This window comes from Crocuta crocuta, unplaced genomic scaffold, assembly GCF_008692635.1.
Source record: "Crocuta crocuta isolate KB4526 unplaced genomic scaffold, BGI_CrCroc_1.0 scaffold303, whole genome shotgun sequence".
Taxonomy (NCBI): domain Eukaryota; kingdom Metazoa; phylum Chordata; class Mammalia; order Carnivora; family Hyaenidae; genus Crocuta; species Crocuta crocuta.
The window spans coordinates 1,133,832-1,161,718 of NW_027528276.1; the positions used below are offsets into that span (position 1 = coordinate 1,133,832).

Consider the following 27,887-nt stretch of genomic DNA (forward strand, 5'->3'; position numbering starts at 1 on the left):
AGATCTCTTTTTATAGTATCATCTGATAAGAGATAAAGATCTTTACTTGCAATTGTGAACAAATTAGGAAAATTCCTCTCTCCCATGTCCTAGATCCATTCATTTAACATGGAACAGATTTATTTCTTTCAGGAATGGTTGGAAGTATTTAACAACCTTCTGGGCCAGATTTCTTTGGTCATTTTTGATAACTTTCTCAGCGTCCTCTGTAATTGTTGCTTAGTTCTTGCTTTTGAGTCTATGTTTTGCGTTTTTTAAAGAAAAAGTAAGTAATTTTAAATTTTACTGAGGGTCTCAAATTCAGTATTGTATCATTGTGTAAAAAGTTTCCTTTTGTTTATTAAATCTCTGTGATAAGCTTTAAAATTTGGGAGTGATAGATATGTTCACTGCCTTGATTGTGAAGATGGTTTCATAGGTTGACACATAAGTTAGAATTGATTAAATTGTACACTTTATATATGTGCACTTTATTGTATGTCAGTTATACCTCATTTAAAGATTAATTTTAGGGGGACCTGGGTGGCTCAGTTGGTTGGGTGTCTGATTTTTGATTTCCGCTCAGGTCATGATTTCGTAGTTCATGGGATTGTGCCCTGTGTTGGCTTTCACGCTGACAGCACAGAGCTTGCTTGGGATTTCTCTCTCCCTCTCTCTCTGCCCCTAACCTGTGTGCATATGCTTTCTTTCTCTTTCTCTCTCTCAAAATAAATAAATAAACTTTAAAAGATACTTTTTTTTTTACACAAATAGTTTATTGTCAAGTTGGTTTCCATATAACACCCAGTGCTCATCCCCACAAGTGCCCTCCTCCATGCCCATCCCCTACCCCCCACCCCCACATCCATCAGCCCTCAGTTTGTTCTCAGCATTCAAGAGTCTCTCATGGTTTGCCTCCCTCCCTCTCCCCCACTATTTCCCCCCTTCTTCTCCCCCACTGTCCTCTGTTAAGTNCTCTCTCCTAGAAATAAGTAAAACATTAAAAAATTAAAAAAAAAAGTCTACCAATTTCATAAGTTTTTTCAAACTACCAGTTGACATTTATTAATTCTACTGTTCATAACTTCTGATTTTTAAAATTATCTCCTGAAATATATGAGATGTATATTTTATTTATTGCTATTTTTTATTTTGGGGAGAGAGAGAGTGCATGAGGTGGGGAGAGGGGCAGAGGGAGAGTGAGAGAATCTTAAGAATCTTCATGCTCAGCATGAAACCTGACTCAGGGCTCAATCTCATGACCCTGGGATCATGACGTGGGCAGGAATCAAGAGTCGGACGCTCAACCAATTGAGCCACCCTGTCACTCCTATATTTTAACCTAGATAAAAAGAGATGGTGCATTCAAGAGCAGTTGGTGATTCATTTCAGATAGTGGGGTATGTGATTTGTTTTATGTCTGTTATAATACCTTGATCTCATTGTTCCCAGACTGCATTTTAAGTATAAAAAGAGCAAACTATAGATGGTGATGCATTTTTCTCCCCAGGCATTCTTCTTGTTTTGTGGCTAGGAAACTGTGGCCATAGAGAAGGTATATAAATAGAATATATAAGACCCGGGCTCTGGCCCACACAACAGAGGCCCTTGAGTGTGAGTTAGTGGTGGACTGAGATAACAAAGATTGAACTGCAAATAGCCAAGGACCCAATAACTTTCTGGGAAAGTACCTTAGGAATTACTAGAAGTTGTTTACATAAAAATGCCAAAGTACTATGAGTATTTCCTTTGTACTCTACTACTTTGCCTAGCCTAGAGTGAAATCTCTGATGATGGAGACTGTCTGCAGAAAGGCCAAGGCCAGGCTTGACTCCAGTAGCCACTTTGGAGATGGGTCAATAGTAACCAATGCCTTACTACAAAGTTAAGTCTGAGGCTTGGTATTTAGAACGGGATTCAAACTTTTCTAATAGAATGCGGAGCTTCTAGCTAGTTGTGCCAAGGCAAAGGTCTTGCTATTTCTGAGGATGTTTTGAAGCCATCTGTTTGATTCAGATCAACCCATATTTACTGATCATTCGAGACATAGCTTGTGCCAGGCACTAATGGGGAACAGAGATGCATCTGATTTGGTCCCTGTTCTTCAGGAACTTAGAATATAGTGCAAGAGGCAGACAGTGACTATGATAATGGCTAATCGTTTGTCTGCATTCTTATAGGCACTGTTCTAAGTTTTTTATATGTATTAACAGCAGCCCAATGAGGTAGGTGCTGTTTTCACTCCCTAAAATGGGAGAGGAGGAAATTGAAATACAGAGAAATTAAGTAATTTGCCCTCTGTTACACAGCTAGAAAATGGCAGCACCAGGATTAAAGCCAAAGCAGTCTGGCTCTAGAGTCTTTGTTCTTTATACTGTAGAGCAGTAGTTCTCAAAGTGTGGTTCCTACATCAGCAGCATCAGCCTCATCTGGCAACTTATTAGAAATGCACCCTGAAAAAAAAATGCACATTCTTGGGTCTTACCCAAGCCTACTGAATCACAAACTCTGGAGGTGGGGCTCAGCAATCTATGTTTTAACAAGCATTCCAGGTGATTCTGATGCTTGCTATTTGAGAACGTCTGCTAGAGAGAAGCAAGGCACACTGTGGTGTCAGAAATTAATCTCCCAATGGGTAGGGACTGGGTATGTTCTGTCTCTTAAGTTCCTAGCCTTCTGCACAGTATCTGGTATAAAGTAGGCATTAAAAATACATATGGGTGAATACATTTGAATATATAGGAAAGTTACCACTTCTCAACTACAGCAAACTGAATGGGAGAAATTTTCCCAGAAACTGTGAGACTAGCAGGGAAGTGGTTGTGTTACTTTTGGCAAGGTATGAACCAGCACCAAGGATCTGCACTAGCACAAGGAGCCTTCAGAATAGCAGAGTCATGTGAGAGCAAGTCAGGAGGTAAACATGTCAGGACTTGGTGAACAGCTGAATGGGGGCAAGAAACAAGGGAGAGAAATTGTCAGTTCTGGGATGAAGACACCATTTGTAGAGAAAGGAGGCATAGAACAAGCACATTTGTGGCAGAAAGATAAAGAGTTCGATTTTGGACTCACATGTGAAGTGCTGGAGATCCAGGTGGAGCTGTCCAGCATACACTTGGAAATGAGAGTCTAAGACGTGGCTGGAGATAGAGATTTGGAGAGATAGTTGAGCCCTAAGAATGGATGAGACCTTCAAGGGAAAGGTAGAGGGAGAAATGAGAAGAGAGCTGGATTTGAAACCACAGTGAACACTGTTGTATAGTGGGGCAAAAAAGCAACAGGGAGTCCTTGAAGAAGACTGAAAAGGATTTAGGCAATAGGAGACCTCAGAAAATTATGGAGCCTACGTAAGGTTCAAAAAGGAAGGAGAGGCTAGTGTCAAGATACCACGCAGAAATAAGAATCGAAAATTATCCTTTGAATTTTGACACAAAAAGTATTTTAAGTGACGTGGTGAGCGCAGAAGCAGATTGAGTTCAGGGGTGAGCTCTGGATGAAAAAGTGTAGGCAGGTTCTTCTGAGGTCCCACAGATAGAACTCTAGCCACGCTTAAGTTGTGACTATCTTCAGTGGCATCTTCAGCGTAGGCAGGGTCTCTTTCGCATCTGTGGTCCCAGCGCCCAGCACACGGCCTGGAAGAGAGGGTGGCGTCAGTGAGTTCATTGACTAGGGACGGAGAAAGGCTTCGCGGAGGCAGTCGCTTTGCAGCCGAGGCTTGAAGGATGAGGGTGATTGGGAGGAGAGGTGGGAGGCAGGGCCCCTGGGTGATGGGGCGCTCTGAGTGTGTGAGGGGGACCTGGGAATGAGGTGTGGTTCCTGTAATGTGCGTGTGGTTGTGTGCAAACGGGAGGAGGCTGTGTGTAGATTTGGAGAGACCTGTCGTGTTTGGGTAAAAGACACAGGGCCAGAGCTGCTGCAGGGCGGAGTGGGCGGGGGGGGGAGGGGTTGTTTCCCCTGCTCCACCCCACTTACGCTCCGCGATTCCGCGGCGCCTTTACCGGAGCCCTCCCGCCGGGCTGCATGGCGATGGGTGACCGCCAGGGGCCGCTGCCTCGGGTCCCCGGTGCTCCCGCCCCTCTCCATTGGCCTTTGTTGCCGTCGGAGCGCCCCGCTTGACTCGTTCCCGTCCGCCCCCTGGGCCTGGCGGTCGCGCCTGCGCACTGGCAGCTGGCCGGGCGCTTGCTGGGGGAGCTGCTGCAGGCTCCGCGGCGGCGGCGGCAACGGAGGCTGCGGGGGCAGCGGTGCGAGCGGCCGGGCTTGGGGGGGTGCCGAGCCCGGCCCGGAAGCCCGAGCAGCTAGAGTGCTGGGTACCTAGGCCCCTCACTCTGGACTCCAGTCTCCGGGCCGCCTGACCTCCGCACGGGTATATGGGATGGAAGCGGGACCCTCGGGAGCAGGTAAGGGCCCCCGGGAGTGGGGAACGGTGCGTGACCCAAGGACCGGGGGAATTCCCACGTGAAGAGCAGGATTTCCGAGTGAGGGAAGGTTTCCTGGGTGAGGAGAGGGGCTCTTATGGGATGGGGGCCCAGTTTGAAGGTAGCTGTGTGCAGTTCCGGGGGAAACCTTGTGAAGGAAGCCCTGAGACGGGGGCCGTTTATCAAAGGAGGCTCTATGTACTCCTAGGTGTGGGAAGTAATCTGGGAGAAGGGCCTGCATGCACATAGGGACTCCCGGAGATCCCTGGAGGCCTAGGGAGAGGCCCGGCAGGTGGCAGGGGACGGGCTCCAGGTGTCCAGGAGAGGAGGGGGGTCACACAGATGGGCCCAGTGCTGCTGCATGCAGGGGGCGGGGGCTCAACCAGGCTGGGCTGGGCTACTGTCTCTTGGGAGAAGGCGCCAGAGCTGGGCAATGAGCTCCGCCCCAGCCGGGCCTGACGCGGGGGCGAGGGTCAGGGGGCGGTGGGTGGGGATCCAGTCCCGGGATTCCCCCCCTTGAGTCTGGGGAGCTAGAGCGGAGGCGCTTGAGCATGCGCGGAGGTGGCAGCTTGAAGGGGCTGCCCGAAGTGGTGGGGGCGTGGCTGCCCGAATCCCCCCCACCCTCCACCCTCCCTGATTTGGCTTGGAAAAAGGAGCCTGCTGATGGGATGCATTCTAAGGTTAAGCTGGCAAAGTGCAAATGGAAATTATCCCCTTCCCTATCTTTGGGGCTCTTAACATTAGATTCTGGAAACCCTCAGTCACAATTTGCCAAGAACGTGTTTCAGGAAACTGCTAAAGTGCAGCCTTATGCCACTGGGATGAGAAAAGACTAGGACCAAGGCAACGTTCTGGGGGCGAGTCCTCCCTGAAGAGAAGACTTACAAAAGGTGTCCCCTTACTGAGGGATCAAGGCTAGGACCAGGTTTACCTGGAAGGGGTTGTCTGCCTGGTTTCCTCATTTGCAGTCCAATACTTTGTAGACATGGGATCTTTGAATCCAAAGATAATGATTTTTCCATTGAAATGTCTCCTCAGGTGATAGCCTAATGTCTTTCTATACTTTAATATTTCTGTGGCTTCTGTTCCCCACTGGGTATTTTTTCTTTTTCCTCTTTCCGCTCCCCAAAAACTGTAAAGGCCATGACATTAGACCCAAAGTTGCCAAGTTTACCTTTTGTTTGGGGGAGGGGGAGTCCCAAGTGGTAGCCTTAACTCTCCCTTATTCACAAGCAATCAGGAAGAAAGATGAAAACAGAGGAGAAACTGGGATAGGGTTGCCTCAGGAAGACCAGTCTCCAGGATGGGCTGTGGAGTAGTAGGACCTCCTATGTCCTAGGTCTTCTTACCCTTTGATCAGAGGAGCATTCTCCATCTGGGAATCCTTTAGGTCTTGTCTCACTACCTCCTTCCATTTGCTCTAGGGGTGGAAATAGGATTTCTATTCAGGACATGAATTTCATTTCTGGTGGAAGAATCATTCTCACTTATGCCAGATCTTAACCTCCTCAAGAAAATCGCTCCTACCAACTTAAGTCATCCATCTAGTGATCTGCGAGTACTTCGTGACTACTTTCCCCCAAACAAAAACAATCTGGTAAATGCTGTGTAGGTATGTCTTCAGGTAGAGTACAGGGAGCAACTGACTTCAGAAAGCTACTTCCTCCTTCCCTCAGGCTTCTTTCTCCATTCTAGAAACTCCTGGTTTTCTAGGCTGGAGACTATTTGCGGCAACCTGTGTACTAGAGGAGTAGGTCACAGAGGTCCAGATGTATTGCTGGGAGCTGGCACTCCTATCAGACTGCTCATGATTTCATCCTTTTGAATTCGTAATGGACACTGGGGTGATGAAGAAATGGACTTTTTTGTTTGTTACAAGAGATCAGCTTCTTGGGAAGGGACTAGAGCCTGGTGTTCGGAGTTGCCTGTAGCTTAGTGGGACAGGCTTTGCCTCATCAAAAGGTGTAATTGGAATTCATTCTGGAAGCTGTGAATGGTGGGAACCTATAACTGCCTGCTTCTTAGTCCCAGACTTTTCTTTTGGAAGTTGGAGGACACAGTACACAAAAGTATAGGTATTGGTGCTGGCTTCACTGGGCTTATGTCCCGGTGTGTTTTCTGTGCTCAGATGTGTTTCACTTACGTATACTGGATTGGAAGCTCCAGGAGGGTAGAGGTAATGTCTGATTTATCTGTGGAAATAGTGAGTGTCTAGGCCCTGAAACAAAGTATACATTTAGTAATTGAATTGAATCACATTCCAGTGTGAACGTAAATGGTTAAGCACCTATGTGGATATCTAATAATTTGTGTATACTCATGTGTGGACAAATTATTTTTTGGAGAGATTGGCCTCTTACTCTTTGCTTACTGGATGGCTACTCCGGTCTTGAGTTTGTGTTTTGAATAGGCAATCTGGCTCCTTAGGAGGTATGTGGGCCTCAGAGCTACAGGGAAGGAATCTCTGAGCCAAGCCTTTCAGCTCTGTTACTTTTCCTTCTCAGGGCTGCTTGGGGATGGGGGAGGAGGAGTGTCCTTTTCATGGCCCCTCCCTCCTTGCTTTTGTCTGCAAGGAAGAGCCCCGCCCCTTTCCCCCAAGGCCCAAGCTTTGTCCTCTGTGCTGGGGCCCTCATCTGCATCACAAAGTGGCCGTCTGTCCCTGTCTGGGTTTGAAGGGAAGTGTCTCCCTTTCTCCGACTAAAAGCTGGGGGCAGGGTAGGGTAAGGGGAGGACTTTGTACAGCTCTAAGGCTTGCAGGGGGATGGGATGGGAGAGACGTTCTCCCTTCTGCCTCCCTAGTTTGGGGAGGAAAGAGAAGGTGGGGATTCTTCTGTTCACCCAAAGCCTCCTTGGAGTGGAGGGTGCCTAAGACTGAATTTGGTGTGTAGTCCTATTGCTGGGGAATAGAGGCCTTTGAGGCTAGAGTGTCTGTCCCATCCCCCATCATTTCTTTCCAGCCCCCAACTCTAGGGGATGTCTTTTTCCCAAGACTCCATAAACGATTATTCAGCCTGGGAGGCTAAGGAGGTGAATGGAATGTGAAAACTTGGGGAGGGGAAGGGTGTCTCAAACATCCACCAGGATGTTTTTCTTGTGCAGGGTTTATAATTGTTTTTGAGCAGTTTGCAGGTGTTTTGTGTTCGTGTGCTGTGTATGCTTGTGTGTTCTTTGTGGTGTGTCTGAGGATCTGTTTGTTCATTCATTTAATGGCTCTATGTTGAACACCTCCTATATGCTAGGAGGCAAGATACAGTCCCTGCTCTTGAATAACTCACACAATCTAGGGTGGTGAGGGGTATGCGTATAAAGGTAAACTATCTAGGTGTAAGTATATAGGTGTGAATGACAGGAATGTGCCTCACTATGTGTGTGCATCAGTCTATTGCTTGTGTGCAATTCCTGTCCAGCTCTTTCTGGTATAGGCACCCAGGTGCTGGTTAGTAGTTAGGCTTTCCCTTCCCCATGTAGCTGAGTCCTTGAAGGCCTTTTCCCCCCAGGCTGAGCCTCCATTTTTCTGTGTTTTCCTGTCTGCGGAGTGGGGCTGGGCTTGACAGGTGATCAGGAGACACAGCAGCTTAGCTCTGGGAATCATGCCCCTCCCGTGAATGGTTCTGACCTCTTCCTGACCCCCAGCTGAGGATATGCCCCATCCCCCCAGCCTGGCTGACTGTGAAAGCAGAGCTCTGGTGTTGGGAGGTTCTGGGCTAGTTTATCCCTCTCTCCTCCCACCTGGGCTGGTCCTCTAAATGGCAAGGACAATAGTAGCTTGGACAAAGGCTTCTCTTAAACAGTTTCCCTTTTTACTCCCTTTCCCCTCAAGCTAGAAAATAAAACCAGGGGCAGCAAGCTAGCTGGTGGGAAGAGAGGAAAAGTAGTGGGAGCTGGCCTTGCCCTAGTCTGTTCCCAAAGGGCCTACTCTATCTTGAAATTGATCCCTTCTGCTACTGTCTGGGCCCTCTGTGTGGAAGGAGGTATGGCTGTGGAGAGCACCTTGTATTATCCTTCCGGGAACAAGTATTTCATTCTTCTCTAGCATGCTAATGGCCACTTCTCCTTCCCTCTATTCTAACCTACTCTTGCCTCATTCTCCTGTGTTCTGCTGGTCTTCATTCCCTAGCTGTTTGAACTTCTTTTGAACTTTTTTATTCATTGTCTCCCCAACTGCAGCCTTACTTCTTACTCAAGCTCCCAACTCTAACCTATATGTTGCCCAGGCCCTAACTCCAGCCTTCCATCCTTCCTAGATCAAGCCTCTTTTCTTTCTGTTCTGACTTCTTTTTTTTTTAATGTTTTATTTATTTCGGAGAGAGAGAGACAGCGTGAGCAGGAGAGGATCAGAGAGAGAGGGAGGTACAGAATCTGAAACAGGCTCCAGGCTCTGAGCTAGCTGACAGCACAGAGCCGGAGGCGGGGCTTAAACCCACAAACCGTGAGATCATGACCTAAGCCGAAGTTGGACGCTTGACTGCTTAACCGACTGAGCCACCCAGGAGCCCCACGTTCCGACTTCTAATTGTGGCTTCTTTGTCAGCTCCCTATTTCCAGCCTCTCTCCTTTCCTTTGTTTCCAAACTCTGTTTTCTTAAAGCCTTTTCTGCTTTTCTGTCTCTCCAACCTCAGCCACTCAGTGGCCTCAATCCTTTCTAAAACACTGTCTCCCCTCACATCCCCCTAGCCTGACCTTCTTTGGATCTTCCTCCCACCTACATTGCACATGAGCATTAAGATGTTGCTCTTTCGTGTTCAGGAAGGTGATGAGTGAAGAGAGCATCTGGCTGGCAGAGAAGACAAGAATTCTTGGTCTGTTAGCTACCTGATGGAAGCAGGTGTCTTAATCTAAAATAAGGAAGAGAGTTTATTTTTGGGAGCCAGATTTAGCTTCTCTACTTGACATATAATAGGAATGTATTAAATAATCACTTGATAAATTTAAGGTAGATGACGAAGATAATTTTCTAACTGGAGAGAGGTTTTTTAAAAAATGAACATGGAGAGGCACCTGGTGACCCAGTTGGTTAAGCGTCGAACTTCAGCTCAGGTCATGATCTAACGCTTCTTGTATTCAAGCCCTCCATTCTAGCAGCGCAGAGCCTACTTCAGATACTCTGTCTCTCTTTCTCTCTCCTTCTCCCCTGCTCTCTCTGCTTCTCTCAAAAATAAAGAAGCATTATTAAAAAAAAAAAAAAGGACATGGATTGCCTGAGCCAGTGGAACCCTTCAGTTGGGTTGGGTAAGCTAGAAAGAAGCTTTCGCTGTACCTTCCTGTTCCTCTTCTGGGAGGCTTTGTGCCTTCTTTGATCAGAATGGTAAGGAGATGCCAGACTCTACCCTCATCAGCCTCTTTGTCTTGTAGCTGCGGGCGCCTACCTGCCCCCCCTGCAGCAGGTGTTCCAGGCACCTCGCCGGCCTGGCATTGGCACTGTGGGGAAACCAATCAAGCTTCTGGCCAATTACTTTGAGGTGGATATTCCTAAGATTGACGTCTACCACTACGAGGTGGATATCAAGCCGGATAAGTGTCCTCGCAGAGTCAACCGGTAAGTGATACACATCTAAGCTACTAAATCCAGGAGTCGTTACTTTCCTGAGTCTCAGAATCTTGAGAGGATCCAGAAAACTGGTAGAGTATGGTATCACCAGATTCAAGGAAGTATTTGAGGAGGAGATAACAGGTAAGGTAAACATTGAAACATATCATTGAATTTGGCTATTCGGAGATAATTGGTAACTTTTGTAGAGCAGTTTTAGCAGAATAATTGAGCTACTAATCTATAGTCAGTTGAGGAATAAGTGGAAGGTAATGTGGTAGGGATAGTAAGAGCAGATCGCTTTTTCTAGATAGTTTGGCTGTGAAGCAAGGGGAGAGAAAATATGTTGGTTAGAGAGGATTTATAGGGGTCAACTATAATGTGTTGCACATTGCAGTGTTAAAATGAATGAATAAAAAGTTTTTAAGAATGAGACATGTATATGCTTATAAACTGAGGAGAAGTTGTTGTCGGAGAAAAAGGCTAAAGGTAGAGGACAGAGAGGAGAGGAATAAGTTCCCACTCATTGCTAAGTCAGGAAGACATTAGAGGATACATAGTTGGAGGAATTAGCCGTAGAAGAAGCAATATTTCTTTGTCTGATTAACTGATTTCATTATTATTTGACAACTACATATATACAAATTTTAAAAAATTAAAATATTACAAAAAGAATAGAAGTAAAAAATATCTCCTGTTATACCCTGGTCTCTAGTCCCTGAATCCCTTTTCCTAGAGGCATTCATTGATACCATTCTTGAGTATGTTTCCATATATTTACATATGTGTATACAAGCATATGTGTATATAGAACATTTTTTAAATGCACGAAATACAGAATCCTATATGCCTTGTTCTGCGCCTTGCTTTTTTCCACTGAACAATATACATCAGTACATGCATATATGCCTTTTGCATAGCATTATAGATATTCCATTGAATAGATGTATTATAACTTTTTTTTTTTTTTTAATGTTTTTTTAATTTATTTCTAGGAGAGAGAGAGAGACAGCGTGAGCAGGGGAGGGTCAGGTAGAGAGGGAGTGACAGACTGAAACAGGCTCCAGGCTCCGAGCTGGCAGTCAGCACAGAGCCTGACGCAGGGCTCGAACCCACGAACCGCGAGATCATGACCTAAGCGAAAGTCAGACGCTTAACCGACTAAGCCACCCAGGCGCCCCAATAACTTCTTTAATAAATCTGTTGAGGAACATTTAGGTTTAGCCTAAACTTTTGCTACAAAAGTGAAACTGTTGAATATTATTAAATATAGATACATTGTTTTGCACTCAAATATGAGTGTTTCTATAGGATAAATTTCTAAGAATAGAATTAGTGGCATGATACTTTGAAAAATTTTGAGGGGCAACTGGGTGTCTCAGTTAAGCGTCCAAGTTCAGCTCAGGTCATGATCTGGCTGTTTGTGAGTTCGAGCCCCACTTTGGGCTCTGCTGACAGCTCAGAGCCTGGAGCCTGCTTCGGATTCTGTGTGTGTGTGTGTGTGTGTGTGTGTGTGTCTTTCTCTCTCTCTCTCTCTCTCTCTCTCTCCCACCCTCCCCCCCCACCCCTGCCCCACTCATGCTGTCTCTCTCTCAAAAATAAACATTAAGAAATTAAAAATAATAATTTGAGGGGCACCTAGGTAGCTCAGTCAGTTAGCATTTGAGACTTGATTTCACTCAGGTCAGGACTTATGATTTGTGGATTTGAGCCCCACCTCGGGCTGTGTGCTGACAGTGCAGAGCCTGCTTGGGTTTCTCTTTCTCTCCCTCTCTCTGCCCTCCTCCTCCCCAAATTAAATAAATAAACTTAAAAAAGAAAAAGAGAAATTTTGAGATATTACCAATATTCTTAGGATAAGTCGTACCAATTTATACTCCTATCATCCAAGTATCAGAGTGCCTCTTCCCATAACAGCACCAATCCAGTATATTGGATTTTTTGACCCTTGGAATTATGATAAATAGAAAATTGTATCTTGGTCTAATTTTATTTTCTAAAAAAATTTTTAAAGTAATCTCCTTGCCCATTGTGGGGCTTGAACTCACAACCCTGAGATTAAGAGTCAGTTGCATGTTCTATCGACTGAGCCAGCCAGGTGCTCCAGTTTTGGTCTAATTTTAAATTGTGTTTCTCTAATGCATGAAGTTGAACATATTCATATGTTTAAAAATTATACATGGAAGGGACATTTCAAGTGTGAAAGGAAAAATAGGAAAAGAGGTGTGCATATGTAAATATGATTATTTATATGTCTGAGAACTTGAAGGTAGCCTTGCCTATTTTGTGCTACACTTTTTAGTAATTAGAGTTTTTGTTTTTTTTTAATATTTATTTTTGAGAGAGAGAGAGAGCAAGAGAGCATACAAGTTGGGGAGGGGCAAAGACAGAGGATCTGAGGCAGGCTCTGTGCTGACAGCCCACAAACTGTGAAATCATGACCTGAGCTGAAGTCAGATGCTTAACCAACTGAGCCACCCAGGCACCCTTAGAGTTGCTTTTTGATTGGAGGTAGGAATGGGTTCTGGAGCTAGAAGGTAGAGGAGAAAGTTTGGCAGTCTGTAAGGAATGGAAATGATCAGGGACATTAAAGAGATTGCTTGGTAGCACTAAAGCCTAATTGGGATTGAAACCGTGTGCTTATAGTTGCTTACAATGTACAGTTTGAGTCTTTTTATCAGTAGTATTCAAGAGCTTTGGTTTAGAAAGTGAACAGTTTAGATAGTTGGATGGATGGTATTTTGAAGGATAGATGGACACTCTGGGATCTTAGTGGCAGAGGACAGGAAGTAAAACCGAGAAAGAGATGATAATGAGGTTGATAGCAGGGTGGAAGGACTAAAGGCTTCAGAGAGATGGAAGAGATGGGGTTCTTCTTCCATAGTTTATTCCTATTCTAATTCAGATCTCTGCTTCATCTACCTTTTTATTTTTAAAAATTTTTTTTTAATGTTTTATTTATTTCTGAGAGAGAGCAAGCGAGAGAGAGCGTGTGCAAGCACATGAGCAGTGGAGGGTCAGAGAGAGAGGGAGACACAGAATCTGAAACAGGCTATCTATCTCCAGGCTCTGAGCTAGCTGTCAGAACAGGGCCCGACATGGGGCCTGAACCCACGAACTGTGAGATCATGACCTGAGCCGAAGTCGGACGTTTAATCGACAGAGCCACCCAGGCACCTCCCCCACCTTTTTTTTTTAAACGTTTATTTATTTATTAATTTTTGAAAGACAGAGACAAAGCATGAGTGTGGGAGGGACAGAGAGAGTAGTCGTCACAGAATCTGAAGCAGGCTCCAGGCTCTGAGCAGTTAGCACAGAGGCCGATATGGGGCTCGAACTCAGGAACCGTGAGATCATGACCTGAGCCGAAGTCGGACATTTAACCAACTGAGCCACCCAGGCACCCCTCATCTACCTTTTATATGTGTCAGCTTGGGGATTGGAGCTGTCTGGATTCTGTTCCTGATTCTAGATAGACCCTGGGAGTAACCCCTTTTTTCCTCTGCCGCCTCCTCTGCTCAGAAGGCACTCATACCTACTCTTTTAGATCCTTTAGAATCTTGGTGTTCTGAGAACCAGAAGCATCCCTTGATAGCTTGTTAGAACTATACAATTTCAGGCTTTGCTCTAGACCTAAATTAGAATCTCCATTTTAATAAAATCTGCAGGTGATTCATATGAATGTCCACGTTTGAGAAGCACTGCTATAGAGTAGATGAGATTAGAGTAGCTGTTAGGAGGGCATGGACATTACCTGAACATTGAATTACTTCCAAGAGCTTGAAGTAGTAGTCTCTCAGCTTCTACCTACTGCTCCTATTCCCCAAAGGGAAGTGGTGGAATACATGGTCCAGCATTTCAAGCCTCAGATCTTTGGTGATCGCAAGCCTGTGTATGATGGAAAGAAGAACATTTACACTGTCACAGCACTGCCCATTGGCAATGAACGGGTAAGTTGGGAGTCAGACTAGACCCATGTCAGGGGTCTGGGGTGGGACAGAACTCATTTAAGCCTATTAGAATCTGGCAGTCCAGAAATCCTTTTCATCTTTTATGATGAGAAAGTGTGTATTGGTGTATTAGGGTGAGGGATGGGTAGATACTGATGTTTATTTAGCTTTCTATATGTCTGTCCCTGTCCAAACAGACTGAGATTAGACTTAAAATAGACCTAAAGGACTTCCCGCTAGGTGTGGTTGAGAGGGGCAGAAGCACTGAACTAAGGTGGCTAGAGACTAAAGGGCTGAATTTCCTCTGAAATCTTCACTGTGAGTCCCTATCAGTTTAAGGAGCAGATTATTGGCAGATATTTGTGGTTGGGGACAGATGGGGCAACACAAGGAATGTTGGATTGTGGGAAAGCATTGGCAGTCCTTCACTCCTTTCTTTTGAAGGTTGACTTTGAGGTGACAATCCCTGGGGAAGGGAAGGATCGAATCTTCAAGGTCTCCATCAAGTGGCTAGCTATTGTCAGCTGGCGCATGCTGCATGAGGCCTTGGTCAGTGGCCAGATCCCTGTTCCCTTGGAGTCTGTGCAAGCCCTGGATGTGGCCATGAGGCACCTGGCATCCATGAGGTACTGGGTGTAGTTAGTATCTGGGCTAGTAGTGGTGGCAGAACTGCTATGCGGGGTGGGGGGTAATGAGCACTTACTAAGGTCCCGCAGTATGCCTTTTGAATAAAACATTCTTTGAAGCCCTACCATATGCCAAATGGTATGCATATACATTTAGGTGGTTTAAAGCCTTGGCCCTGTCCCTTTTAGATATCTTTGGACCTCCATCCCATCTGTCCCTGCAGGACAGAGAAAGGATAGAGACTTGCACAAGGTCAGTCATAATAACTAGTAAAGGATCAGAGCTGGAATTAAAGCCCTGGTGTCCTGCCTTCCAGGCCAGGGCTCCTCCGTGCCCAGGATGCCTCACAGGGTGGGGGCCTGTGCCCGAGGGACCAGTTCTCTGCCTGTCCCTGCCAGGTACACCCCCGTGGGCCGCTCCTTCTTCTCACCGCCTGAGGGCTACTACCACCCGCTGGGGGGTGGGCGCGAGGTCTGGTTCGGCTTTCACCAGTCTGTGCGCCCTGCCATGTGGAAGATGATGCTCAACATTGATGGTGAGTGGGGACAGCTATGGAGCCAGGGGCACCCTAAGTCCAGTGACCACACTCCCAGCCTCATCCCTCCCAGCTCTGCAACCACACTCCTAGTCTAATCCCTAAAGCCCTGGGACCCCTCCCCCATCCCGATACCCTATAAGGAAGAGGGTGTAAAGAGCAGTGCCTCCATTTATACTGAAAGATTGAACCTAAGTTGAGATATGCCCACCCTGTCCCCACAGTCTCAGCCACTGCCTTCTATAAGGCGCAGCCGGTGATTGAGTTCATGTGTGAGGTGCTGGACATCAGGAACATAGATGAGCAGCCCAAGCCCCTCACAGACTCTCAGCGTGTGCGCTTCACCAAGGAGATCAAAGGTGAGGACCCAATCATGTGGGGAAAGGAAACAACACTACTTTCTCTTTCATCATAAAAGGAAATCCCCTTGGGATATGTTCAGGGAGAGGCCAAGCCTGGTTGCATGAGCAGCCTTTTCCAGCCCTGACTGGCAGTGTGTGTATCCCAGGCCTGAAGGTGGAAGTGACCCACTGTGGACAGATGAAGAGGAAATACCGTGTGTGTAATGTTACCCGCCGCCCTGCCAGCCATCAGACGTGAGTTGACAGGCTGCTAAGCCATACCATTGGTGGAAGAGGGCTGATATGTCAGCTATTCTTTCATTTCCTATGCCTTCCCCTACTTGCCCTGAGTTTTTGAAGATAAAATATGGGAGTTTGGTATCCCTCTTCCAACCTTTCCAGATCCTTGATACTCTCCTTACCATTTTTACCTTCTTGGTCTCCACCTTTCTTCCTTGGGCCTTTATTATAGAGCAGGAGTCTTCCCCTGACTGCTGCCTCAGTTCTGTAAATGTTAGGATCTCTCTCAGCTTACTCTTCCACCTGAGAAAGAAAGCTAGGTTCCTGGGCTCATTCCATCCACCTTCTTGACCTTAGACCCTTAGACTAACTGGTCTGTGAGTGCCTATTGGGTGTTGGGTTTTATGCTCAGCACTAGACATGTAGATGAGTCAGATATGGTCTTGACTATTGTGGAACTTGCCTCTACTCTTTGACTTCACTCTGGGAGCCCTGTATTGCCTACTTTCCCATGAGTGGCAGTGCTTAAAGAGGCTGGATAGGATGAAGCCAAGTCTGGGACTTCCCATGGTTGTAAGTCTAAAGAGGTGGGATTAAATGCTGGGCCCTGACACCTTCTTTCCTTCCCCCAAACAGGTTTCCCTTGCAGCTGGAGAGTGGACAGACTGTGGAGTGCACAGTGGCACAGTACTTCAAGCAGAAATATAACCTTCAGCTCAAGTATCCCCACCTGCCCTGCCTGCAAGTTGGCCAGGAACAAAAGCATACCTACCTGCCCCTAGAGGTGAGGCTGCCAAGTAATTGCTGGGCTAGAGAACAAGCATTGTATCTGCACACTGATCATCGGAGCTCTTTTCTTCCATTTGGAGTCTCTCATTCTCATTTTGAAGTTAGGAAAATTGACATTCTGAGAGGTGTGAGGTCACTCAGTGAAATGTAGGCTTCATTCTTACCTGCCTAGTTCTTTCGTTACCCTTCATCTTGCTCTCATGTTCTTTTAGGACTACCAGGCAGAGGTAAAAGCTGTATTTACTATTTAATACATAATTAGTTTGGTCAGGACAGAGATTTCAGATACCCACATTTAGATTCTTTTAATTTCTCTTAACCCTTTCTGGAGCTGGGGGTCCTAAATGACCTAGAGATGTCAGTATACCTTATTTTGCACGTTACCTATAACATGAGTCCTGTTCATGTTATCGATGTGATGATCAATGTGTTCCTTTTGAAAAAGTTTTAGTCCCAAGATTGATCATATTTTTATGCTTCAGCAGACCTTTGAAATCCTGCAATTAAAGAATAGTAATGCTTTTTAAGTCATAGAATACAAATTCAGAGCCATTGGGCTGTATTTGATTTGGGATATACACACTAGCCAAAATGTCTCTGGAGAAATTACTGCTGACTACTTGATTGTTTAGTACTACTCAAAAATGTGGTCTGTAGATCAACAGCATAGACACTACCTGGGTGGGAGCTTGTTTGAAATGCAGAATCTCAGGTTCTACCTAGAACTATTGAATCAAAATCTGTCTTTTAACAGAATCCAAAGAGGACTCATGAACATTAAAATTGGAGAAGCACTAACCTATAATGACATCTTCCTCTGTTCCCATTGCAGGAGTCAGATAGCTGGGACTAAAGCTCAAGCCTTCTGTGAGCTTCTAGGATTAAAAAAAATTTTTTTTAACATTTATTCATTTTTGAGGAATAGAGAGAGACAGAGCGTGAGTGAGTGAGGGGCAGAGGGAGAGAGGGAGAAACAATTTGAAGCAGGCTCCAGGGTCTGAGCTATCAGCACAGAGCCCAATGTGGGGCTCGAACCCATGAACCACAAGATCATGACTACTGAGCGGAAGTCGGACGCTTAACTGACTTAGCCACCCAGATGCCCCTAGGCTTTTAGAACTAGCCAGAGGGAATTAGGCTGAGAGGAGATGAGATCCCCAAACCCAAGAACTCTGGCTTTAGTTAATAGCTGATGATGCATGGAAAGTGGGAGGAAGGCAGTATGTTCTTTTGAGGTGTAAATTGGAGTTTCCAGGAACAATCCCAGCTTAGGCTATCTACTGCAAGCCAAATTATGTTACATATATTGTTAGCAAATTAACATTACTTTTCTTTAAACATTAGTTTCCAAGGTGAATAATTTATATATTAATGTATATTTTTATTCTTATTGTTGTTTATTTAACAAATATTTATTGAGCTCCTGCTGTGTGTTATATGCTCTTTTAGGTGCTGGGAATATAGAGATTAACAAGACAGACAAGGTCCCTGCTGTCATGGAGTTTACATTCTAGAAGGGGGAGATAGACCATAAATTGATAAATAAGATAGTTTCAGATGGTGTTAAGTGGTATAAGAATAATAAAATAGTTTAAGGGGATAGAGGTAAGGGAGGAGGGGGTTGGAGAGCCACTTTAGTTATTGTGGTCAGGGAGGTCCTCTTTTAGGAGATATTTAAGTCCTGAGTTATGAGATAGAACCAACCTTGTAAAAACCTGAGGGAAGAACCTTTTATGGGGTAAATAATAAGTACAAAGGCTCTAAAGCAGCAGGGAACTTGGATTTTTTTGAGAAATAGAAGGCCATAGTGGCTGGCATGTGGTATATGAGAGCAAAAGTAGTAAGGGGTGATTTCAGAGAGAGGTACAGGGTCTAATGTAGACTTTTATAGCCAGGTGGGATTTTTTAAAAAAATATTTTAATGAATAACTTGATTAAGATATAATTCATATACCATAAAATTCACCCTCTTCAAATGTACAATTCAGTGGTTTTTAGTATATTCAGAGTTGTATAACTATCACCATTATCTGGTTGTAAAATATTTTCATCATCCCCAGAAGAAAACCAATACCCATTAGCAGTCACTTACATTCCTACTCTTTACCAACCAGCCCCTAGTAACGACTAATCTATTTCTGTCTTTGTGCATTTGTCTATTCTGGACATTTCATATGAATGGAATTATATGTGGCTTTTTTTGACTGGCATCTTCACTTAGCATAATGTCTTCAAGGTTCATTATACTGTAGCATGTGTCAGAATTTTCTTCGTTTTTAAGGCTGAATAATGTTCTGTTGTATGTATATATCACTTTTTTTAAAAATCCATTCATTGATAGACACTTAGGTTGTTTCCACTTTTTTAACTATTATGAATAATGCTGCTATGAATATAGGTGGAGAGTATTTATTCTAGTCCCTGCTTTCACTTCTTTTGACTATATACTCAGAAGTGGATTTACTGAATCATGATAATCTCTGTTTAATTTTTTGAGGAATCACCGTACTGTTTTCTACAGTGGCTGTTACCATTTTACATTCCACCAGCAATGCACAAGGGTTTCAATTTCTCCACACCCCTGCTTTAGTCTTTTCCTAGTGTTGATTCTGTAGCTGAAATCATCTGTCAAGAATGCTACAACCTTAAGGTGCTTTTAAGAGAGCAACCTCGTAATTTTTAACAATTCAATGATTTTATTGTTGTTTAGTTTAAGAATTCAACAATTCTGGATTTTTATTAATTGAATTGACTAATTTTGTATTCTTTGGGATATGGACTTTAAAGGCAGGTGGCTTTATCATGATTTTCTCTACCATTGTTCATCATGAACTTTGAAAATTAGAAGGAAAACCAGTACGTACATAGTGCTGGCCCTTTGGGAACCAGTTACACATTTCATTTTGTCTAAATCCTCACAACAACCCCCTTAGCTAATGTTTTTTTTTAATTTTTAAAAAAATGTTTATTATTATTGAGACAGAAACACAGCATGAGTGGGGAAGGGTCAGAGAGAGAGGGAGACACAGAATCCGAAGCAGGCTCCAGGCTCTGAGCTGTCAGCACAAAGCCCGATGCAGGGCTTGAATCCATGAACCATGAGATCATGACCCGAGCTGAAGTCGGATGCTCAACCGACTGAGCCACCCAGGCACCCCAGCTAATGTTTTATTTGATGACTGAAATTAAAGAAGCGTAGTCTGAGAGTAGTTAAGAGACCTGCCCAAGGTAATATCACCTTGAAATGGCAAAGCTGGGCTTCATATTCAAATCTTTCCAATCTACAGGCTCTTTCTACTCTCCAAAAAGGCTTCTTGATCATGGCATCCTGAATATAGTATATTGGAGAATGGAAGTCTTTCACATTACTAGAAAGTTTTTTTGAAATCCACTGTGTTGTCTTGGGCCCCAAACAGAGGAACACATGGCAGGATGTTCCTCACACCAACAGAAGATGCTGTCAGCCAACCGAGACAGCGATTGCTGTAGTCCAGGGGCTCAGTGATCATCTGTAGGCTGGGGCTCAAGCATTAAGAATCATCCCTAGTTCTCCTAATGAGTTGCAGGGAAGGAATTGACTGCCTGTCACCATTGGAGAGCTTTCTACCTCCTTAGGAATCCAGTTTGTTTATATTGAGTTTTTTAGTATTCAGAAGAGCTCTGTACTAGGTCGTTTGGTAAATAATAATTTATGCTAGAGTTTAGTGAGTGTTTACTGTGTTCCAGAATTGTACTCGGTCCTCTAAGTGCTTTATTTCATTTAGTTTCCAAACAGTCCTATGAGTTTGTTTCTCTTCTCCCCAATTAACATGAGACCTGGGCCCAGATCTGGCTCTGGATCCCAATCCCTTAATGACAAAGTGGCTCTATTGCCTTTGGTTGCAGGTGGATATTTTCTAACTTACCTGTCTCTGCACAAGGGTTTTTGCAGTCCCCTTTCCAGGACTGACAGCCAAGGTCTCTTCCTTTATTGTGGGGCTCTGGGTACAGCGTGGACTGTACTCAAGCCAGAGCTACCTGTCCTTCTCGTTTCCTCAGGTCTGTAACATTGTGGCTGGGCAGCGCTGCATTAAGAAGTTGACCGACAACCAGACTTCGACCATGATAAAGGCTACAGCTAGGTCGGCCCCAGACAGACAGGAGGAGATTAGCCGCCTGGTCAGTAGGGCTGCAGAGAAATGTATGCTTGGTTGCTCAGTCACTGGGGCCCCTGGTAGCATAGATACTTTTCTGCCTTGGCAGGATCCTCAGGAGAACACAAGTCTGGATTTGTTGCCTGGGATTCCATAGGACTGCTCTTGTTTCTTGACCCTGTAGCTACTTGGCTTCCTTATTTCTTTTTCCCTCCTGTATTACTTCCCTGTGTTATCTACTCCCACTTACTTCATTTTCCACTTTCCGCCCCTTTTTAGGGCTATTACTTGCCAGCCCCAGCTGCCCTTCAGGGCTTTCTCCTTGGGACCCAGAGGGTGAGCAGTATTGCCAAGCTGCTGCTCTCCTGAGATCCCCTTCTTTTGTCTTACAGATGAAGAATGCCAGCTACAACCTAGATCCCTACATTCAGGAATTTGGGATCAAAGTGAAGGATGACATGACGGAGGTGACAGGGCGAGTGCTGCCGGCGCCCATCTTGCAGTACGGCGGCCGGGTGAGCAGGGTCAGGGCCAGACAACATCTCTGGGGCTTATGGTAGGGGGAGTTGGGTTATATTGCCAGGGGCTTTGGCTCCCCTGCTCATCTGGCTCTACTGAGGCTCACCTGGACGCCCCCTCTGCCTATCCCCAGAACCGGGCCATTGCCACCCCTAATCAGGGTGTCTGGGACATGCGGGGGAAACAGTTCTACAATGGGATTGAGATCAAAGTCTGGGCCATCGCCTGCTTCGCACCCCAAAAACAGTGTCGAGAAGAGGTGCTCAAGTAAGGAGGGTTCGGTATATGGGTGGAAGGGTGGGAAGGACCCTAGAGCTGCCCACCTTCCCCTACCCACAAGGGGCCAAGATTTGATCTGTACTCCCCTCTTTCTGACTCTTTTTTCCCCCCCTCTTTCTGACTCTTGACCCTGCTTCCCTGTGCTTTCTGGCTCAAACTTAACTGTTCCTTTTCTGTCCATCTGCGGTCAGACATCTTGATGAGGAGCTGTATTAGTGTCAGAGATGATTTCAGGGCATGAATCTCCTGAGGGGGCCTGAATTATTTTATTGTTATAATTATTAACATTGGTAGTAAATAATAGTAACGAAGACTGTAATGTACCAACACCGTACCTAATTTTATGTTCTCTCATTTCATCTTTTCAGTGAGTAGGTGGTGGTATTTCCATTTTCAGGAAACTGAGGCTCAGAGAGTACCTTGTACAAGGTTTGCATATCAAGAAAGTGTCAGAGTTGGGATCAAATCAGATCTGAGGTTTCAAAGCTTGTATTCCTCATTGGAAACAAAAGCTCAGCTGGTTCTCTGAGCTGTTCTCTCCTATACACAGAATTTTTTCATTCAGGTCCAAGTGACCTGAATTAGATGAACATGAGTTATAAGGGCCTCTTAGCTACCTGTGGCTGAGAGGAGGCTAGGAATAGATGACAGCAATGAAAAAAATGATATAGCCAAATGGTTTAAAGGAACATGTTATGGGAATAATGTTCTTGAGTGAATGAATGAATAGTAAAGAAGTAACTGACCCTTCCCTTGCAGTCTTATTATTAGTGAGATATTTCAGATCCCACAAAATTAACCCATTTGAAGTGTGCAGTTTATTAGTGCCTGCATTCTTTTGAAGTGGTGGCTTCTTATTCACTCTGGATCCAGAATAGGGTCAGTGCACTCCTAGGCTGAGGAAGAGCTGGTGGAGCTGACCACTTTGGGCATTGAGAAGGATAATAGAGCTTTGTGCCCTGGTAGGTTCAGCTGGCTTTGGGATTTTAATAAGAATTAGTTACAGTAGCACCTGATGAATGTGGGGACTCTAGCTGCCCTGCCTGTCCTTCTTCTTTTCCTCTCACAGATACACAACTACTACCATCACACTTACAGTTTCTTTTAAATGAGTTTCTCTTGTCCCCTTTCCTGGGTTTTGGGACGTTAGTACCATTAGGTCAAGCCATTCCTAGCCTTGGTCTAGCATTGGAAAGTTGGCCCTTAGCAATATTGGAAAGGCTCCCAGTTCTCTGTCTTTGTGTCACCTTATTGGAAGATATATTCTTTGTGTGCTTCTCTCTTATTTTCATGTCCAGTTTTTTTGAGAATCCATTATTTTGGATATTTTGGGGTACTGAAACTAATAAACCTAGAATCTCGGAATTGGGAGCCAGTTCATCAGACATCCCATTCTCTCAGTGATCCCGAGATGCAAGGGGTAAGAATATGGCTTGTATACCTGGGTCAGTGATATGTAGTTGGATGTTTGGTTCTAGGCTAAAGATTAAACCTGGGAATCTGAGGGTATGGCAGTGCATGAGATTGTCCAGGGAGAATGTAAATAGTGAACACAGGCTGAAGATAGAACTCTGAGAATCTAGAAAGGAAATAGAGCAAAGTTTCTAAATGTGTATGAGGAGGATGGGATCCAGAGTACAAGAAAAGGCATCCTTTCTACTGAGACAGAGGGAAAAGAGGTGGCTGTGGAGGTGTATAAATTGGTAATTGGGGATGGATGAGGGAGTCCTAAGGTCAACCCTCAGAATTTTACTTCCGGCTAAAGAAGTCTTGTTACCTCAGCTTATATCACTTTTAGGACAGGTTTTCTTTAAAAAATCTATTTCTGAGAGAGACTGAGCGAGCGCGTGAGCAGGGGAGGGTCAGAGAGAGAGAGGGAGACACAGAATCTGAAGCAGGCTCCAGGCTCTGAGCTAGCTGTCAGTATAGAGCCTGACACAGGGCTCAAACCCAGGAACCGTGAGATCATGATCTGAGCTGAAGTCAGACGCTTAACTGACTGAGCCACCCAGACACCCCCCCCCCCCTTTTTTTTAATGTTTAGGACAGGTTTTCAAGACCTTCCCCATTCTAGACTTCTTTAAACACATTGTGGTCTCTGGCACAGGACACAATATACTAAGTGTGATCTGGTGGTAGAGAAAAGATTGGGAATACCACTTTCTTTGAAGTAGAGACCCATTTATTAAATTTGATGCTCCTTTATATCCTTAATCCTAGTTCCATTCCCGCCTTCTGATGCAGCTTCTATCGTGAATTGTCATGAATTTCCTATCCAACTTCTATATGTTTTTTATACATACATATATATGATTTTAAGTTTTATTTAATAGTATTATACTGTATTTATCTTGTATGTGTGTGTTTACTAAATATGTTAAAAATACTTATTTTCTTACTATATAGACTTTTGAATCTGTCATATTGGTATTTGTAAGCTATATAATGTCCCCTAAACAATTGCTTTTATTCTCTACTTGTATATTGCTTTTAATCTAAATGTAGGATTTTCACAAGTTAAATTTCCTGCTACCCATTTCAATCTGTTACTGTATTTATGTAGCTTGATTTTTTAAGATCTACTACATATGTACCCTTTCTTCCAACTTTGCCTTCCTTTCCTAGGGTAAAGCCCCAAAGCCAAAAGAAAAGAAGCTTGTTTAATTATTTGCTCTTAGCCCTCAAAAAATCAGGGGAGGAGGAAATTCATTTTTACTGAGCACCTCCTGTGCTCTGATCACTGTTGGAGCTTATTTTAATATGAGCAGAAGCCTTTCTCTTGGGCATTTGCCTATTGCTAAGGACTTAGTGCACAGGAATCAGTTGCTTGGTTGGGACAAGGTGGGGACTCAGAATTCCCACAGATTCCTTCTCTGGACTCCCTTGGCTCTCTGTTTGCACCATTAAATACTTAGCAAGCTTGGTTTTGTCCTACTCAACTACAAATGTGTTTTTTTTACATTGGCTGTGATCATATATCATTTATCTCAATCTCTCAGTGGTTATCATAGAGCTAGGTACCTAAGATGGAGGCATTTGTTCAGAATTATTAAAGTGGGACTCACTGCCTCCTGTCATGACCATACTTGTGCTGCAGGAACTTCACAGACCAGCTGCGGAAGATTTCCAAGGATGCAGGGATGCCCATCCAGGGCCAGCCTTGCTTCTGCAAATATGCACAGGGGGCAGACAGCGTGGAGCCCATGTTCCGGCATCTCAAGAACACCTACTCAGGGCTGCAGCTCATTATCGTCATCCTACCAGGGAAGACGCCAGTGTATGGTACAGTTCTCTGGGGACAGTGATAATGAAGATAGGACTCTTCTCAGGGTAGCTCCCTGGAGACTCCTAGGGAGGACTCAGTGTGGGTTCTTTGATATAGCCAGAGTTCTTCCTTAACGTCAGTATTCCTTTGTAGGAGAAAGATCAGCCTGTACGAGCCATTGGATCATCCTACATCCTGCTTACCTGCTCACACTCCATCCCTAGTAACATTTACTGGGGTCCTCTGGGTGCTGGTCTTTGTGCTAGTCAAAGCTGGGCCAGATAGAGAAATGGGTCAGTCCAGACTCCTATTCCTAGGAGTGTGTTGTCTATCAGGACAGTGTACAGTACACCCAGGCAGCATTTGTGGTGGCTTTGTAAGTGGTCTGTTGCCTGGGAATGACTTGGACTTTCTGAGTTTTCTCTCTCTCCACTTTTAAGGATAGGGGTGACAATATATAACTCTGGCACATTTCTTTTACTCTGTTTTCCCTCCGTCTCTCCTGTTTTAAAGTGAGAGCTGCCCCTCCTCTTACCTTGTTTAACCCTTATGTGCCCTTGTTCCTGTCTCATCCTGCTACTTTGGGGAGTTCGTACCCTTTAACCCTCCAACTTCAGTTTCCCCACCCAAGAGCACATTACCACAATCATGATATTTTGTTTAGCTTTTGTCTTCCGCTTTTCTTGTTTTGTTTTGTTTTTTTAATGTTTTATTTATTTCTGAGAGAGACAGCGTGAACAGGGGAGGATCAGAGAGAGAGGGAGACACAGAATCCGAAACAGGCTCCAGGCCCTGAGCTGGCAGCACAGGGCTCGACATGGGGCTCGAACCCACGAACCGTGAGATCATGACCTGAGCCGAAGTCGGACACTTAACCGACTGAGCCACCCAGGCGTCCCTTCTTTTCTTGTTTGACTTCATACCCTACACCACTTCCTCACTAGCTACTTACTCCTTTGCTTTCTTCATCTGTCTTACTTCTAACCTCCTAAATTTCCCTTGCAGAGAGCCATCTGTGACCTTTCTCACTTCTCTTGACTTCTGATATTTTCTCCTGTCTCTCTCTAATTATTTTTGTCATTACCAAACATGCCTGGTATTTTCCAGATTTCTGCACCCTGCCTTCTCTACCTTTACGTTCTAGTGAAATTTTCATTTATTTCAGTTGCTTAAAACATCACCTATTATTATATGCTATAATGTATTATTAAAATCTTGATCTAGTCCTTTACTTCTGTCCCTCATTGGTCACTTTTGACCTTTCTCTCTTCCATAATAGTTTACTGATTACCTACTATGTGTGAGAAATACTGTGCTAGGTCCTAAATGTATTGGTGAATAAAATGGATATATTGTCTGCTCTTTTAAGGTGTTTCAGTGGACCATCTTTTTAGTATCTTAATCTTCTCTCTTTATTAGTAAGCTTTATCTTCTTATGTGTTTGTCATCATAATTGCCTCTGAGTACCTTTATCCAAATTCTGGAGGCAGTCTGTGTTCTCTTTGCTTCATCTACAGTGTTCTTTTTTACAGTTTTAAGATAGATTCTCTGGTCTCCACCCACACTTTCCAACTTAATTTTAACATTTCTCCTTAAATCTTTCTTTTTTCATTCAAATGTTTATTTTTTTATTTTTTTATTTTTTTCAATGTTTTATTTATTTCTAGGAGAGAGAGACAGCGTGAGCAGGGGAGGGTCAGAGAGAGAGGGAGTCACAGACTGAAACAGGCTCCAGGCTCTGAGCTGGCAGTCAGCACAGAGCCCGACGCGGGGCTCGAACCCACAAACCGCGAGATCATGACCTAAGCGAAAGTCGGAAAGTCGGACGCTTAACCGACTAAGCCACCCAGGCGCCCCTGTTTGTTCATTTTTTAAATTTTTAATGTTTTTATTTATTTTTGAGAGAGAGAGAGACAGCGCAAGCAGGGGAGCATCAGAGAGAGAGGGAGACACAGAATCCGAAGAGAGGCTCCAGGCTCTGAGCTAGCTGTCAGCACAGAGCCCGATGCGGGGCTTGAACCCATTAACTGTGAGATCATGACCTGAGTTGAACTCAGACGCTTAACCAACTGAGCCACCCAGGTGCCCTAATGTTTGTTTATTTTTGAGAAAGAGCACAGTGGGGTAGGAGCAGAGAAAGAGCCCAAGTGGAGGAGGGGGGCAGAGAGAGAGAGGGAGACACAGAATATAAAGCAGGGTTGCAGGCTCCAAGGTATAAGTACAGAGCCACATGTGGGGCTTTAGCCCACGAACCGTGGGATCATGACCTGAGCTGAAGTTGGGCACTTAACTGACATAGCCTCCCAGGTGCCCCTCTTCTTAAATCTTTCTTGAATAGGTTACTTGATGAGACTTTTTGTGACTCTACTCCTAAGAAAACCTTCATTGGTTCAGATTCACAAAATGAAAATTTTGGGGGGTCCTGATCTAAGTTTAACTTTTCAGCTTTATCTTGTATTGTTCCTTTTGCTGCACATATTGGAATGATCACTTGTTCTGGAATTAGATAGAAATCGAAATAGATTTTCATCCTGGCGATGCCAGTTTACTGATTTAGGCAAATTACCTAACCTTTCTGAGCCTCATGAATTAATTATATAAATAGCAATATGTGTGGCTCAATTAGTTAAATGCCTGATTCTTGATTTCAGCTCAAGTCATGATCTCAATGGTTTGTGGGTTTGAGTCCCTGGTTTCGCTGTGTGTTAACAGTGCATGACCTGCTTGGGATCCTCTGTCTTCCCCTCTTCTTTCTCCTCCCCTGCTTGTGTGCTCGCTTGCTCACTCGCTCTCTCAAAAATAAATAAACATTTAAAAATAAAAGCAACATGTAACACAGTGCTTGGCACACTGTAGATACTATAAATGCTCTTTTCTTGCCTATACTTTCTAGTCTCTGGTTTTGCTTACCTCATTTGCCTTTGTCTCGAATATCTAAGTACTTTTCTTTCTTATCTTCATGTTGCCCTTAAAATTCTCTGTATCCTTCAATTCCCAGTTTAAATGTATTTATTCCTGGAGTACCTGTGTAGCTCAGTTGGTTAAACATCTGACCTCAGCTCAGGTCATGATCTCATAGTTTGTGGGTTCAAGCCCCATGTCGGGCTCTATGCTGACAGCTCAGAGTCTGGAGCCTGCTTTGGATTTTGTGTCTCCCTTTCTCTCTGCCCCTTCCCCTCTTGTGCACGTGCTCTCTCTCACAAAAATTAATAAACTTAAAAAAATAATAAATATACTTATTCCCAGAAGCCATCTCTTATCCTACCCAGAGGATAAATCTTTCTAGAT

The 27,887-nt window shown here is 44.5% G+C and overlaps 1 protein-coding gene and 1 long non-coding RNA gene across 2 annotated transcripts in view; one reads left to right on the plus strand and one right to left on the minus strand.

Moving 5' to 3' along the window:
- Positions 1-3,395: 3,395 nt before the first annotated feature.
- LOC144222594 (uncharacterized) lies at positions 3,396-4,088 on the minus strand. The gene is made up of 2 exons (XR_013332440.1): positions 3,952-4,088; positions 3,396-3,611 (listed from the first exon to the last, which is right to left on the minus strand). It is a non-coding gene; the product is annotated as an uncharacterized LOC144222594 (long non-coding RNA).
- Positions 4,089-4,167: 79 nt separating this feature from the next.
- Positions 4,168-27,887, plus strand: part of LOC144222593 (protein argonaute-1) — a 38,884-nt gene continuing 15,164 nt past the window's right edge. Inside the window, exons 1-12 of the mRNA XM_077753112.1 lie at positions 4,168-4,376; positions 9,747-9,930; positions 13,751-13,871; positions 14,316-14,497; positions 14,897-15,033; positions 15,258-15,392; positions 15,542-15,629; positions 16,251-16,398; positions 20,442-20,561; positions 20,929-21,051; positions 21,189-21,322; positions 24,432-24,616. Coding sequence (XP_077609238.1) covers positions 4,352-4,376; positions 9,747-9,930; positions 13,751-13,871; positions 14,316-14,497; positions 14,897-15,033; positions 15,258-15,392; positions 15,542-15,629; positions 16,251-16,398; positions 20,442-20,561; positions 20,929-21,051; positions 21,189-21,322; positions 24,432-24,616 — 1,582 coding nt within the window. The 5' untranslated portion in view covers positions 4,168-4,351. The remainder of the gene's footprint in view (positions 4,377-9,746; positions 9,931-13,750; positions 13,872-14,315; positions 14,498-14,896; positions 15,034-15,257; positions 15,393-15,541; positions 15,630-16,250; positions 16,399-20,441; positions 20,562-20,928; positions 21,052-21,188; positions 21,323-24,431; positions 24,617-27,887) is intronic.